This window comes from Urtica dioica, chromosome 8 (assembly GCF_054948205.1).
Source record: "Urtica dioica subsp. dioica isolate 48M chromosome 8, U.dioica_male_clone48M_v1_H2, whole genome shotgun sequence".
Lineage (NCBI taxonomy): Eukaryota > Viridiplantae > Streptophyta > Magnoliopsida > Rosales > Urticaceae > Urtica > Urtica dioica.
The window spans coordinates 37,205,345-37,220,898 of record NC_142763.1 but is presented as its reverse complement, the minus strand read 5'-3'; the positions used below and the strand labels follow the sequence as shown (position 1 = coordinate 37,220,898).

The following is a 15,554-nucleotide window of genomic DNA, read 5'->3' as shown; positions in this document are numbered from 1 at the left end:
TTTCTTTATCTACTCAAAACTTGAGCATTAAATTGCATATGCAGATTCAAAACCAAATTTGGTGAGTAGGCCAAAGGGGGGGAAAAAGAAGTAGATGAAATAAAATCTAGTTAGGGCTTGTCTTCTAAATAAATGGTATGGTAGGTTGGTTCACAGTTCATATAATAAATGCTTCAAGTTTGGTAGAAGAAGAAAGAACGGTACTACGGATAGTTGTTAGTTCCTTCACGCTTTCTAAATACTTTCTTATTTATCTCCCTCTTTCAATTATATATAAATTTTTTTAAAATAAATTTCCTGTATTTTTTTCCTCCTATATTTTTTTCGCCTTAATTACAAAAGAAGAGATAGCTTACCCACCACTATGTCCTCCTTATTTCTCCTCCTCTTAGAGCTTATCCATTGCACTTTAAATGAAAAATAAAAATCAATCCCTTTTTCAAGAAAAGACAAAAACCCCCTACAGAAAAATAAAAGAACCAAATTTAATCCTGTAAGATATAAATCATCACACATATACTATAAGATATAAATCAACTTTAATATACTAAATCGAAAAAAAAAGAAGAAAAAGGCAAAGAGTATACGATCCTCCGCACAAAGATTAATTTATAGACAAATAAAATTATATCACAGTTCACACACATACCCTTTTATTGGTCATATATAATTAGGAAAGATGTGTTGTTTTTTAAGATCTCTGCCAAACCAACCTTATCTATTTTTTTTAAATTAAAAAAATATTCAAGTTAAACGTTTGACATTGTTAAATAGTAAATATTTGATAAATCTTAGATAAATAACCATAAATGATGATGTGGTCTAATATATGAAAGTGATTATTTACTTAAAATTTATCAAACTATTTAATAATGAGAAATTGCCCCATTTGCCACCAATTTCATAACAATTTCTCATTTTTCACAAAAAGACTAATTTTTCCTAAAATGTCACTATCTATGTCAACAATGTTGACATTATTGTTGACATCTCGGTAACATTTTGGGCTTAATTAGTTTTTTTGCTGGAAAGTGGAAAAATGTTATAAAATTTGTGGCAAATGAGACAATTCAAATTTTTAAATTGATTATTTTTCAAATGCAACCTTTTTTTCATTTAAGCACCTATTGTTTGTGTACTCTCTCAGGTACACTACCATTACCGTATATGCCACACTCATGTTATCGCTGCCTTTGTGTATAAAAAGAAACAATGAAATTAACACACCTTACACACGCATGACCTCTTTTCACCTTTCTAGTCATAATAAGACTTAACTTTGTGTTGGTAAATATTTTACTTTATTTTACTTTTCAACCATATATAAGTAGGCTGGCAGGAATAGGATGATAGAAAGACAAAAAACCAATTTCATCTTTTCTCTACAAACTGTACCAGTAAACTATACTAGTATAAACAGAGTCATCATACAACAATCAGATTGAATCTTTTTTGGACCCAACAAAAAAAAATATGAAATGAAATCTTATATGGGAGAGCTTTAAAAAATGAATAATGAGAAATTTCCCTCTCCAATTTTATATTCTAACATAAGAGAAGTAAACCCTCCCAAAGAAGATATATAACATGACAATATAATAACACTATGAATAATAATAACAATAAACAAACTATTTCATTTCCAAGCTTCTGTAATCCAACACTCCAGGCTTCAAGCCCAGGAAATCATATCCGGCGGCTACACCACCGGCAGCGGCACGATCTCCGGCGATGCCACAGCGGCAGTCTCTGGTGTTTCGCATCCCCAGACTGCATGAGAAACAGAGTCCGTTGATGTCTTCGATCTCGCTCTTCAGCCTCAAGTCTCCCTCGGGCGGGCTGATTCTGAGCTCCAGGTTCAAGTCCGGGCACTTAGGATGCCTGATTATACTCCGGTGACTCGTCGTCCCAGTACTGCTTCCGCTTCCGCTTCCGCTCTCTAACAACAGCTCGTCTTTATTCCCGCCGGCGAAACATATTGTGGTCGCCGTCATCGTCGTGGTCGTGGTCGTGGTCGCCGTCGTGGTGGCGGCGTCGTGAGCCGAGTCGTTGAGCGGCCGGTGAGTGGCGGGATCGATTCCGCGGTTGAGAAGCTTTCTTCGGATGTGCGTGTTCCAGTAATTCTTGATCTCGTTGTCCGTTCTCCCCGGCAATCTCCCCGCTATCAAGGACCACCTATACCGTAGAAAACAAGATCAATTTAATTAGAAAAAAATGAAAAAGAAAAGAAATAGAAGAAGATATATCGAGGTCAAAATTAGAGGACTGACTTGTTGCCGAGGAGGCTGTGGAGCTTGATGATGAGCTCGTCCTCGTCGTCGGTGAAGTTGCCGCGCTTGAGGTCGGGGCGGAGGTAGTTGATCCAGCGGAGGCGGCAGCTCTTGCCGCAGCGGAGGAGTCCGGCGGCTTTGGGGAGAGAGCGCCAGCAGCCCTCGCCGTGGGCTCTGATGTAAGCGATGAGCCGGTCGTCTTCCTCTTTCGTCCACGCCCCTTTGTTCGTGTGAGCTTTCTCACAGCACGGTGACCTTCCCATGATCGATTCTCTTCTCTTCTCTTCTCTTGCTTCGCTAAACTAGCCTCTTTCGGAGGACTTGTGCGAGTACCGCTTTTATAGCCTTTTGACTATCTATCTTCTTCTTCTTCTTCACATGCTACTACTATAAACAAACAAATATAAATATAAAGAAAGAGAGAGGAGAGAGAGAGGGGTAATTGATTTGCTTCTAGATGCGAGTTGGTGAGACAGGTTAGAGAGAAGAGGGGGAGTGGATGGTATGGTAGTAGTGGTGGTGCCCTCTTTTATTTATTTATTTCTATTTAAATATATATAAGTGTCTGTGTGTGTAATTGGAAATTGTTTTTTTTCTTCACTTTAATGAGATTAGTTTAAATTTCAATCATATATAATAAGTTAAAGTGACATTAACTACGGGTAACCACCAGGTAGGTGTAAAGTAAGGTTTATTAAAGTACATGCAAGACAAGGTGTGTGTGTGTATGTGTAAGAGAGAGAGATTTCTACCATCTATTATTTCACTTTTTTTTTTTTTTGGTTCTCGATCTTTCTTTATGTCTAATCCGTAGAGAAAGCTTTTTATTTTTAGGGTGAGAAGATTAATATGCAACGGAAGTACACGTAGACCGCAAAATATTAAGCCATGTTAATCCAGGTGACGTTAATTAGGTTTGCGGTCAGAAAGGTCTACCTCAATTTTTTATGTGAACAAAACAGATTTTTTTTATGGGGATGGGCTAAGAAGACGAACTTAAATAGTATTTTTATTTTATTAACTCGTCACACATGTACAAGTGTTAACTTACTCGTTAGTGTTTGTGTTTTTTGGTTTTATTTTGCTTTTTTGGGTGATATCATCCACCAAGTCATGGCATTGAATGGGAATATGAAATATTCTCTCTTGGGTTTGTGTAGAGATAAGAAATACCTTTGTTGATTTGCTAAGTTTGTTATAGTGGGCATTTGAGAAAGAAATGGGACAAGTGGTTTGGCTATTCTTGTGCACAAGAATAGGGATGAATGGCAGTTCGTTTAATTATTCTATCGGTACAAAGCTATACATTATATAAATATAAATAGATTTTTGTATAAAGGGAGAGCTTCTAGAAGATTGGGAGTTGGGGTTAAGGCAAGGATGTGATGATGAAAGAAAAGGAAGATAATATGAAATAAAAGTTAAAAAAATGAGTGTTGGTTGTGGTTGTGTTGTGGGCTTTGGTTCACCTTCCACTTTTCTTCTTTCTTTTTATTTTTAAATTTTTTTTTCGTCTTCCCTTTCTTTCTATTTTCTTTCCCGGCCTTGTGGTGCAAGTTTAGGCAACAGAAAAAAGGGTTAGGGATGTTGAAGTTGATTCACCTTTTTGTTGCTATTATCTCTTTCCCATAGGACATAATATTTGTTACCCACCACCTCTCTCTCTCTCTCTCTCTCTCTCTCTCTCTCTCTCTCTCTCTCTCTCTCTCGGTATCACAAAAATCAAGTGGATGGTAGGAGTTAAGGATCATGGGCAGAAGAAGTTGTTGTAAGGGGAGAGAGAGAAAGAGAGAGGGGTCCACTTTTGTGTAATTATGTGCGTGTATTTCACCTACCTTTTCACCATCTTTCTGACTTGTCCTTGCTCTAGTCCTACTCTCAGCCTCACTTTGTGTGTATGTGTGAACTTAGAACAATTACCAAAGATTTCGTGATCCTATATTTATTCCCTCCTCACTTGGTTGGAGAAAGGAGAAAATAAAAAAGTACCCTCAATAATATTTTTTCTTCCTAAATAAACACAAAATCACCCACCTTATTAGATTTTCATCCCCCCCACTCCCATGTTCATCATCCACACATACAATTATTTTTCATTAGGTTACCGTAAGGACATCAATGATTAATTTGCATTCATTGATTCTCTCCTTTTTCAATCATGTTAGGTTCGTTTTGCGCAAAGTGCACACACTACCACATGGACGTCCAAAGATAGGAACAGATATACATGAATTACAACTATAAATTTTATAATTAAATTCTGAATGGCGTTACTTTGGGGTTATCTATATAAACAGTGGAAGTCCAGCTGAGAAGCACGTGGATGTCATGTGGCTTTTAGGTATTAATTTGTGAGGAGAAAAAGTGGAAGAAGAAGAATAGTCGTGGGGTTTGAGTTTGGTAGTACAAACGACACCAACCAACCTCTTTTGCCTTTGTCTGCCATTTCTGTGGTCCATCAACACACACACACAAAACTCACTCAGTCAGTTTTTGCTAATTAAATAAACTCTTTTACTGTATTTGATTTTCATGCGTGTGTATCTCCACTCATTTAATTTTATTTTCTACCGTTGTTGTTGCCATTAATTTTGCAATTACAACAACCCTTATATTATTGTTTCCTTCAGGGCCCATTCTTCTCTCTTTTTTTCCTTTTTGCGGAGGGGAATAATAGGCCCTGGTAATGTTGCTTAACGTCAAATATTCATGATATTATTATATATATATATACCAAGTTTGGTAATAATTTGAAATTACAAACGTGCAACAATTATACAAATATCTTATTTAGGAATACCCTGCGTGTACTAATGGGTTAGGAGAAGAATGGTCATAAAAACTGCTGTGGCAAGTACGCGTTTAAATTAGGAAATAGAAATAACAAACAATAGTAATGTGGCTTTTCAACAAAAGTGAGGTATGTTTCTTGTTTTCTTTAGAAAGATAATTCCCAAAGCCAAAAGAAAGGGAGAAAATTAGGAAAGTTAGCTCAATATGGGCACCTTTATAAAATTCTAACGAAATAAATGATGACGCATTTAGCTTTCTACAATAATTATCCCTTGATTTAAAGGTATTATTTTATTTATATAGCTGGAAAGAGAACCTTTCAAGCACAGTGAAAATGAACGAGTATACCTGTAAGCCACAACGTTTCACTTCAATGTGCTCAGTTTTCCTTCTCATCGTCTTGTCTACAATTATCTACTATAAAGATCTAAATGGACTTTGAAAGTAACAATAATTATGTCTTAGTTCTTTCTTTTGCGAACTTCATATAAATAGCTCAAGATCACCACCGCCGCGGCGACAGCGACCCCGGCCGCGCTTTGCGCCAAAACTATGCCATCACTTACATTTATCTTCGAGCTAGGAGTGTTTGGGGTGAACCCTAGCTCAGAAAGTTTCTTGTGTGACAAGGCATAGTCTTTAAAAAACGCATCCTCATCCTAAAACAAAGGCATAAACCAAAAAGTGGTAATCACAATCATGGAGATGGAAAGTGGAAGCGATATAGGTAGAGAAACAGAGCTCATATTAGAGCATATCATGTTAGGTTTGAATCTTAAATGCAGACCGAATGACCATTCTAAAAATACCAGGCTACCTAAAAAATCAAGTTTAAATTGAACGATCTGTAAGATGAAGATCAAATCAAATCAAAACAATTAGGTGGGCTTGATTTGGTTTCTAAGTTGGCCTAAACGAAAAATGATTTTTGGTCCCACGAACCACCTGTTAGTATAAGGTTTGGTATCAACAGATTCAATATAACATTCAATTAATGTGAATCAATGGAAGAACCCGATAACCACTCATGGTGGTTGGCAAGTCAGAATTTGAATCAGAATTGGCCAACTCTCAAGTCACGAGTCTCCAAAAAAGTGAATCACTTTTTCCAATGACAAGTTGGTTGAAACTTGACAGCAAGATGCAATTACATGACCAAAATTACCTTTGCATAGAGCTCGACGTAAGGACGGAACTTGGGATCATCCACCAGAGCCTTGTCGGTTGGAAGCTTCAAGAGCGCCTCGGAGTCCCCTTTCAGAAGTTCACTGGATCAGGAAAAATTTAAATTCTCACATGGGTCTCCGACTGTATATAAATATGCAGACATAGTAGCTTGGGGGCGAAAAGTGAATCTTACACAAAGTATGAGTTATCAAACTTCAGAGGTTCCAAAGTCCAAGGACCATCGAAACCAGATCTTTCAGGGTGTGCCCTTCCCTGTAATACCAAATCAAGTAATAGTATGAGCGTAAAAGTTGATCTAGGACCAATGAATCCAGGCTGATACTGATGAAATAAAAATATTAGAAAAAAATACCAGCGTATGGCCACCAGATAAAGCAACGATATCTTTGTCAGAAAGGCCCATCCGGTTAAAGATGTCTCTAAGATGCGGTGAACCTGCCACAGAATTTCCCAGTCATAAGGATATATATCACATTCACAGAATGCTATGCATAATATGAGTTGTACATATACAACCATAGGACGAGCAGTTTTTCACTACTCTGCTACATCTATAGAAACAAAAAAAAAATGTCGCTGAAGAAATGCAGCAATGAAACAAGATACGCAACTATTACCATAAAACTAAAAACATGTGTTTCTACAAGTACAATACAAAGCAGACAAGTGCACCAACATACAGAAACTACCATAGCCGCTGCCAGTTGAAGTATAAACATACAAATACAAACTTTAGATGCAAGTCTGTAAAGGGTTGAATATTATATGAATATTCAATTCACCTTTTTTAGCATCCGGAAGCCGACCTTCTCGGGGAGAAACTTTTGAATCCTGAAAGAAAGAGAACACAATTGATGAAAACATCACTTTGTGTAACGTCATGATCTTGAACTACTTTTTGAACTCGTCTACCTTCCGTCCGGGCACAAAAGGAACAGTAGGACCTCCAGTGATCTCTACTGCAACAACACCAGCAAGCTGAACAACGAATTGTGCGTTAACAAAAATTGTAAGTTGTTTTGGGAATTTTGGATATTTATGTAACACAATCCCCCCAATGGAATAAGTCAGTATAGCATTAAACATGTGTTGATATCAGATTATTTTGTTTCACAACAATGGCCACTTCAATGTGTCATACAAGTTTTTATGTGCAAAAATGAGAATTCAACATTAAAAAAATACTTGGGGACCAAAATTAATTCCCACATTGTACTAATTATTTGAAAATAGAAATAAAATAAAATAAAAATCTTTAAATTTGGCTTACTGGCCTCCCCTGGCACTATTTGGGCCCGGAATGACTTTTCGTTATGTGATCTGTCAATTGATCAGTTTTTTTTTCTTTTCAAATGGGGTCAATTGATCAGTTCAGTGCCCGTTACCTGGGTTTTCAGGATGCAGAGCACCAAATTTTTGTGTCCACATTATACTCATTTATTTAAAGAAATGCATCGTCAAAGATCAAAGTCATACTCTGTTCAGTTAAGATGCGGGCTGTCAAACCCCTTCTCAAGTGCTTAGTTCCAAAGTAAAATAGGATGATGCTTGTAAAGAAATAGCCTTAATGTTAAACAATAACTAAAATCGGATAATTCATCCAGCATAAAAGAACAGCGTACAATGTGATTAATAAAATGACCAAACTAACGCTTAGAACAAATCACCTGGTATAGGTCGGCATATGTAATCTTAGGGTATTTAGACTTCACTTCCTCTGATATCAGGAAAAGAAAAAAAAAAAAAAAAAAAAAAAAAAAAAAAGTGCTAATCAGATAGAAGTAGAGGAATAACCCGTTAAGAGTTGCATTCTAGAAAATATGTTTCAAAATGCATGCAAATCAATCAAATATACAGGTCCCCAAGTTCTGAATTCAAGAGTATCCCTATGTTAATGCTTACGCATGAAATCGCAAACTGAAGCCAAATCCAAAAAATTATCGAAATACAAGGCCCAGATATGCTATCCACCCATACAGATATACGAAACTACAAATAGCTACCCGTCATTTTTTTTTTTTTTTGAAACGCCCATTAAATTTATGTTACAATCATAATCAACGGAGACTACTATACACTTAAAGAAGATTCGAGTACCATAGCTAGGTTATCTATCAATTATTTATCCAGAAGATAACTAAGTTCGTATTTCCATTTCAATAGCAAATCAAATTAATGGCAGTAAGTACATAGATAATAAATATAGACGTGTGATAGTGTGAGTGTATCTGTGTATGTACCACAAAAATCGATAGCTTTCTTCAAACCACTGTTAGAGCCATGATTGTACTCTTCCTCGTTCCTAATCGAGCCGTTTGGTCCTCCGGTTTTTGATTTCGCATCGTACGTGCCAGCATCGTGCCACCTATAATTAAAAAAAATAATGAAATATTCTATGTGAATTGACACAAAAGAAAAATCACGCACAATTACTTTATTGGGAAAAGAAAATAAATCAGAGACAAGTATGCTTACGCCAAACGGAGCATGATCGGAGCGCAATTTCGGGAGGCGATGAGAGCGCGGAGATTTCGGCGAGCCTTATCTATCTGCCTGAGATACTCGGCATCGACGATCGGAAACGCCATTGAAGCTCTGAGCCTGAGAGTGAGGTGAGGGACAGTTGTGAGCGGAAATGGGTCTTGACAGTCAAACACGGTATCGGGATTCGGATTTTTGGATATAGCCACTGGCGCGGGGTTTTGTTCCCACGCGGTCGATCTCTTTTTTTAAAGAATGAACTTGCCACGTGTTAAATTTGCAACTTCTTATTTTCCCTATTTTTATTTTATTTCTGAAAGGATTTCCCCTATTTTTATCAACAGTTTAGGGGGAAAAAAATCAACAGCAAGTTTCTAAATGCCTGCAATTCATTTTTTTATTTAAACGAAATATTTGCTTATTTTAGAAGGGAACTTGATGAACAAACCAAGATTGTTGATATTGGCAATATAGTTCTTTAGTCATTTTTAAGTTTGAGTTTAACAGAATAACCTAATTTTTCAAAGTTGAGGCAAAATAACCAAAATTAAAAATAAAAACTCCAAAATACACTTATGCTACCACAGACACAACATTCGTTCTTCGATTAAATCTTTTGCACCGAGTTTTTCAGCCCTTGCGGAGGCTCTGTTGTGATGTCCTCACGTTCTGTCGTCGCCGACGATTTCGCATCCTATCCTCCAGCGATCGGCGGCGAAAGACATCTGGAGAAGCCAAGAGCTCTTCAAGCTGGTCGAGGACCTCTTTGAGGACACCGCAAAGCTCTACCGCCGAAACTCTAGATAGAGTTACAAGAGGCGAGGATTGTTTGGAGTTTCGATCGGAGAAGTGGCTTACGCCGAATCGGGGGAGGTTTTTGCGGCGGAGGGTTTCGAGTTTGTGGCGTTCAATGCGGAGCCTATGATTCGATGTCGTTGTCATCGTCGATCTGCGATGTGGTAGCTACAGCTTGGAATTGTCGAAGTCGTCGATGGCAATGTCGAGGTTTGGAAGAGAATCGAGGTCGGAGAGAAAAATTCCTAGAGTTAGGACTTAGCGGTGAGCGGGCTTGGTGGTCTCTAGACAACGGTCGGATCGAAGGTCAGAAGGTCGGCATCGTTCGACTTCACCACCACTATCACTGTCTTTTTCTTCTTCTAGTTCATCGAATAGTCGATTAAAATTTTTTGAAAGCAGGATTAAATATTTTGACACTTCGTTGCAGATGACTAGACCAAAGTTAAAAAACGCCGACGAAAGTCGGCAAAAATCGACAACAGTGCCCTTCCCGGGAACCTAGCGGCCGACGAAGAGAAGTTTATCGTTTCGTCGTAAAAAATCGTTGGGTAATCGCCGAAACGACACGCCGTTTCGCACAAAAACGATCGTGCGTTGAAGACGAGTTGGAGACCACACGACCGCCGGCGAGAATCAACGACTATCGAGCTTATCGTTGTCGTTTCAGCGCGTCACTCCTGAAAAACGTGAAGACGTCGGCGAGAATCGACGAATTTCGATGAAGTTCAGTGTCGTTTTTTTTTTTTTTTTGTGAGTTGTGCTTTGGACGAAATCTTGGAGCAAGAGAAAGAGAGAGAGTTCGAGAGATGTATTTGTTTTTTCTTTGTCTTGTGTGGCTGCTTTGGGAATGGTTTATCAGGAGGAAAATTTGTGGTTATTAGAGAAAAAGTGGGAAAGAGAAGAAAAGAATGTTGCTTTTTGAATTTTTGTGACCGTGTGAATCCATCCAAGAGAGAAGAAAAAACCTCAAGATTGCATCTTTTCTTTATATATGTTTATGTGTGTATGAGATTAGGTTAGGATTTTGATTTTGTCTTTGGCCCATGAGCTCAACTATTTGTTTTTTGGGTTAGAGAAAATCTGACCCCTAAATGTATTGTTATTACTATAACTTAAATGTTGTATATTATACAATTTTAATAATTGAAAGATACATGGGTGGGTGCGTGTGTGTGTGTGTGTGTGTGTTGTATATATATATATATATATATATATATATATATATATATATATATATATATATATATAACATATTTTGTAACATTATTTCTGTTCGGTTTTTCATCGGCATGTCAGTTTTCCATAAAAAAAAACGGCATTTTAAAACGGCATATCAGTTGCCTTTTTTCAAAAAAAAAAAATTCGTTCGATTTTCCGTAAATCAGAGGGCTCGAAACGGTATCGAAAACGGTATTTCGAACCTTGGACTAGACTTCAAACATTTTGTACCTGTTGGGGGATTAAATATTTTGAAATCATGTACTTTGACTGAAATCATATAAATTATTTGTGTGTTTTGAAACTGGATTAACAATATTGAAGGCACGATAAAGTTTTTGAATTTTTTTTTACTATGGAATTAGTTTTGAAACTATTTGATATATATATATATATATATATATATATATATATATATATATATAGCATTAAAAATAGTGAATTAAAGTTTTGGACATCTAGATTAATTATTTTGAAATCTTGGAAAAACAGGTTCGCTCACACGTTAAGGGTATATTAGTCTTAACAATATAAGTGACTAAAATGCACTAACTTATGAAACTTTTGTTATTTTGCTAAACATTAAGTTTGAAATGGCTACTTCATACAAAAAATCCTATTTAAAAACTAGAAAATTTCCTTGTGCATATAAGAAAAATTAAGGATTTAGGTTTGTGAAAGGTCCCAAATTATCTTTCATTTTTAAAACAACATCACGTCAATCTTAAACACAAGTTACGCTCATTTTTAAGTTTTGGCCTTGATGTTTTGTTAAAAATCTTTAGATATGGATAAATTTCGAACAAGTGTCTAACATTTTTGGTTTTTTGCGTTTTTTTTTTTAGTAAATGGCGGCAAAAATACTTATATTTTTCGTTTGAATACATTTAAATACCTATACTTTTTTTTCGTCGGGATAAATACCTAATGTTGACATTTGGTTCCTCCGTTACTACCAGTTCTGTTAAGTATAAACGTAAAGATACGTGTCTATATCCTATGAAAGCAAAAAAAAATTTACCAAATATTTTATTAAAAAAGGAGGAATGAATTAATTGTTTGTCTGAGTATTAAATAGAAATTGAATTTATTTCAAACCTACTCAAATATTAAAAGCCCCAAACTTCTCAGAAATCGTCATTTTTTTCAAAACGCCCAAAACGCCCAAAACCCTAGATCGAAAGAAATCATATTCGAACCAGAATCTTCAACTTCAAAATCGTGAAATAGTTGTTGTTGGAACCGTAGATCGATTTCGATTTATCTCAGTCTTCATCTTCTTCTTCTCACTCGTCTTCTTCATCTTGAAATCGCGAAATCGTCATGGAAGAGGAAAAGTGGAGGTATTCGTGTGACTGTGGCGTTCCGTCGGTTCAGTTGTGTTCATGGACCAGTGCAAACCCTGGTAGGAGGTTTTACACGTGCAGGAAAAAAAAGGTACGCAATTTTATTCTGAACCTGGTTGTGGAATACATTCATTTTTTTTCTTCTTTTCATTTGTTTAAGTTTTGGTTCGTAGAATGAAAGCGGGTGCACTTTTTTTCGGTGGAAAGATCCTGAAATGTGTGCAAGATCCAAGGAGATAATTTCCGGATTGCTGAGGAACAAGAACAAGCAAGACTCTGAGATGAAGTTGCTTCGAACTAGGATTTTCAGGCTACAATTTGTTTTAATTATTGTTGGTCTTCTGAGTGTGGCGTTGTTTGCATTTGTAGGAGTGTAGTACCTTTTGTAATGAATGTGAAATGAAGACTTGGTTTTAATATGAAAGCTCTGTACTGTGAAATGAAGGTTGTGTACTATAGTACATTTGAAGGTTGTGTACGCTTTTGAATGTGAAATGAAGGCTGTGTACCTTTTGTAATGAATGTGAAATGAAGACTTGGTTTATGTACTGATCAATGAAATGAATTATATTTGATTATGTACTGTGATATGTGTTGAATCTGAAAGAGGAATGCTTGTTGAATCTAAATTACATATTGTGATATGTGAACAAACTACACAATATTTTCCAAAAGAAACTGTACAAGTTCACAGTGCACATTTCCAAAACAAAATAGAAGTAGTGCACTAATATTTTCCAAAAAAAACTGCACAACTTCACACTGCACATTTCCAAAACAAAATAGCAGTAGTGCACTAATATTTTCCAAAACAAACTGCACAACTTCACACTGCACATTTCCAAAACAAACTGCACAACTTCACACTGCACATTTCCAAAACAAACTGCACAACTTCACAGTGCACATTTCCAAAACAGACTACACAATTTCACAGTGCACTAATATTTTGCAGCTGAAATGAAGTATCAGGGCATGGACGTGGCTGAGAAGATGAGGTGTTGGACTTGGATTTTTGTCTCGCCCGTCGTTCATTTCTTTTCACAGTCTCTGGGGTAGGGTTACTCTTGGGTGGTCTTCCTCTTTTCTTTGTTTCTTTTACCTGCAACGAGTTATGCTATGTGTTATGAGTGTGAACAAGTGAAGTGAACTGTGAAATATGATACGGGTTACCTTCTCGACACTTGCATTTTTGCAAGTTGGTCTTGAATGTCCAGCTTGTCCACAATTGCTACAATGGATGACTTGTCCCTTCCTAGTATGCTTCTTATCAGAATTCCCAGGAGGTGGCTCGTCGGAAGCCTTGGTCCTCTTTTTTTTTGGTCTGCCCGGTAATGCTATATCCGGTGGTGGTAAAATGTGATTTTTTCCAGGTTCCGGCCATTTGTCCGGACTGCTCATGGGCTCTATAATGCCACTATACGCTGCAGTAAACGCCTCCTTTTTATACCAATCGTCGATGAATTCCATGGTATCTAGTCCGGATGCCCAAATACAAGCCAATGCATGAGGGCAAGGAATGCCACTTAGTTCAAACCCCCGACAAGTGCATTGTTTGGCCCTCAAGTCAACGACAAAGGTCTCGGCTCCAAGAAAAGTGACCTTAAATTTGGCATTACCTACAATATCCAAGATTATCACACTTTCAACAATACTAAAAAAAACAAAATTAATCACACTGTCAACAATACTAACTCAACTAAAAAAAAACAAAGTTAATCACACTTTCAACAATACTAACCTGCTAATGTAGATTGACAATGTCTTGCCATATTCTTGTGTTTCTCAATGATCTCTAATACTCGCTTGCCAACTGGGTAATGCCATTTCTCAGCTAAGTTTCTTTTCGTTGCAAATCGACACATCAACCAAAATCTGATCTTTTCGAGGAGAGTCACTATCGGCTTTTCTCTTGCAGGCATAATAGCTGAGTTGAAGCTTTCACATAAATTGTTTAAAAGCATATCACATTTCACTGTTGTCCTGAAATGTGATTTGCTCCACTCTTTCGGATCTTTCTTCAACAGCCACTCATAAGCCTTTACATCCTCTTCTTTGATAGCATTCATTTTGTGATCGAAATCTGGCTTTGTTGTTGCTCGTGCACAAGACCATAACATTTGTTTTAACAGCAGCCCACTATGCTCTTTCTTGAAGTTTGCATGCAAATGACGAACACAGAACCTTATCTCAGCACCGGGAAACACGTCACCTAAAGCTTTCTCCAATCCTTTTTGTCGGTCACTCATCATTGTGAACCGACTTTCATTCTGAACTTCGAGATCCTCATGAAGAAGCTTCATAAACCATGTCCAGATCTCTGTGTTTTCCTTCTCAACCACTGCAAATGCTACTGGATATTGAGAATTATTTGGATCAATCCCTATTGCAGCAAGTAACATACCTTTACAGTAGCCTTTCAAGAAACATCCATCGAAGCCTAACAACGGTCTGCAACCCTTGTTGAATCCATCTTTACATGCTTTGAAGCATATGTACACTCTCTCGAACACCCTTTTCCCGTTATCGAGGTAAGTCTTCAATAATGCAGTGGTACCTGCACATATACACACCACAATTAAACATAACATATTATGTGTGACTTAAACATAACATATTATTATCCAACTTAATAATACCTTTGTTAGTTAGTGTTAATTGCTTGCAATAATCGTCTAAAATGGCATATTGATCCTTCACCGATCCCTCTAATGCTTCTCTAGCTTTGTTTTTTGCCCTATAAAACTTGGTCTTGGAGACGTTGCTGAAATTCTGTGCGCACGCCATACTCTTGAAACTTGTGTAGTCCATACTCGGATTGAGACGAAAATGCTCCAAAAAATGCGACGCTAACCACTGACTTGTCACGAGCTTGTTATCGAACACAATACCACAGTCGTGTTTGTCTACTAAGGTATTAATCCTAATGGTCTTGTTATCAGAATTCTTAACCTTGGCATATATCACCCATTGACAACCTTTTCCTCTACACTTTGCACGTAATCTATTTCGGTCGTTGAATACATACTTGAAGTCCCTATTGTTCTGAATAAATACTTCTTTTAGAACCTTCCTCACATGATCCATTGATGGAAATTCCATACCTAGTTTGAAATTAAAGTCCTCTAACCTTGACCGTGGATTGTACTCTTTTTTTCTCTTCCGACTTGTCTCAGCTTCATCGTCGCTACAGAGACTATCCAACTCGCTCTCATTCCACGAACCGTCCGACTCTTCCTGGGCATCGTGGACGATGTTACAAACCTCGTTCACGGACGACCACCATTGATGAGGATGAGTTGTGTTTTGAAGGTCGACCTCGTGCTCACCATCGTCTTCATACTCTTCCTCGCCGAGTTCGAATTCCTCTTCGACATCACTACAATCCTCTTCAGCCATCGTCGATTCCAGTTTAATTTTCAAATTTCTGATTTGGGGCTTTAGGGTTTTGTTTTGTTTT

General features: G+C 37.2%; 3 protein-coding genes across 3 annotated transcripts; all 3 read right to left on the bottom strand.

Moving 5' to 3' along the window:
- Positions 1-1,360: 1,360 nt before the first annotated feature.
- MYB4 (myb domain protein 4) lies at positions 1,361-2,793 on the bottom strand. Its single transcript, XM_089623693.1, has 2 exons — positions 2,271-2,793; positions 1,361-2,175 (listed from the first exon to the last, which is right to left on the bottom strand). Exons 1-2 carry the CDS (start codon positions 2,531-2,533, stop codon positions 1,632-1,634), a joined length of 807 nt encoding a protein of 268 aa, XP_089479819.1. The 5' UTR covers positions 2,534-2,793; the 3' UTR covers positions 1,361-1,631.
- A 2,542-nt stretch (positions 2,794-5,335) lies between these two features.
- APX3 (ascorbate peroxidase 3) lies at positions 5,336-8,946 on the bottom strand. The gene is made up of 9 exons (XM_089624705.1): positions 8,727-8,946; positions 8,492-8,616; positions 7,919-7,968; positions 7,164-7,229; positions 7,034-7,082; positions 6,604-6,686; positions 6,424-6,503; positions 6,229-6,331; positions 5,336-5,722 (listed from the first exon to the last, which is right to left on the bottom strand). The coding sequence occupies exons 1-9, from the start codon at positions 8,837-8,839 to the stop codon at positions 5,525-5,527; spliced, it is 867 nt and encodes a 288-aa protein (XP_089480831.1). The 5' UTR covers positions 8,840-8,946; the 3' UTR covers positions 5,336-5,524.
- Positions 8,947-13,025: 4,079 nt separating this feature from the next.
- LOC149389630 (uncharacterized) lies at positions 13,026-15,493 on the bottom strand. Its single transcript, XM_089622685.1, has 4 exons — positions 14,734-15,493; positions 13,836-14,651; positions 13,268-13,713; positions 13,026-13,196 (listed from the first exon to the last, which is right to left on the bottom strand). Exons 1-4 carry the CDS (start codon positions 15,491-15,493, stop codon positions 13,026-13,028), a joined length of 2,193 nt encoding a protein of 730 aa, XP_089478811.1.
- Positions 15,494-15,554: the final 61 nt, after the last annotated feature.

Excerpts from the sequence above, each read along its gene's own strand:
- LOC149389630 (XM_089622685.1), bottom strand. The coding sequence starts at position 15,493 with ATGGCTGAAGAGGATTGTAGTGATGTCGAAGAGGAATTCGAACTCGGC. Across the intron at positions 14,652-14,733 it reads ATTAACACTAACTAACAAAG|GTACCACTGCATTATTGAAG; the intron begins GTATTATTAAGT and ends GTATATGTGCAG. Across the intron at positions 13,714-13,835 it reads TTGTCAATCTACATTAGCAG|GTAATGCCAAATTTAAGGTC; the intron begins GTTAGTATTGTT and ends TGGATATTGTAG.
- MYB4 (XM_089623693.1), bottom strand. The coding sequence starts at position 2,533 with ATGGGAAGGTCACCGTGCTGTGAGAAAGCTCACACGAACAAAGGGGCG. Across the intron at positions 2,176-2,270 it reads CACAGCCTCCTCGGCAACAA|GTGGTCCTTGATAGCGGGGA; the intron begins GTCAGTCCTCTA and ends TCTACGGTATAG.
- APX3 (XM_089624705.1), bottom strand. The coding sequence starts at position 8,839 with ATGGCGTTTCCGATCGTCGATGCCGAGTATCTCAGGCAGATAGATAAG. Across the intron at positions 7,083-7,163 it reads CTTTTGTGCCCGGACGGAAG|GATTCAAAAGTTTCTCCCCG; the intron begins GTAGACGAGTTC and ends TCTTTCTTTCAG. Across the intron at positions 5,723-6,228 it reads ACGTCGAGCTCTATGCAAAG|GATGAGGATGCGTTTTTTAA; the intron begins GTAATTTTGGTC and ends CCTTTGTTTTAG.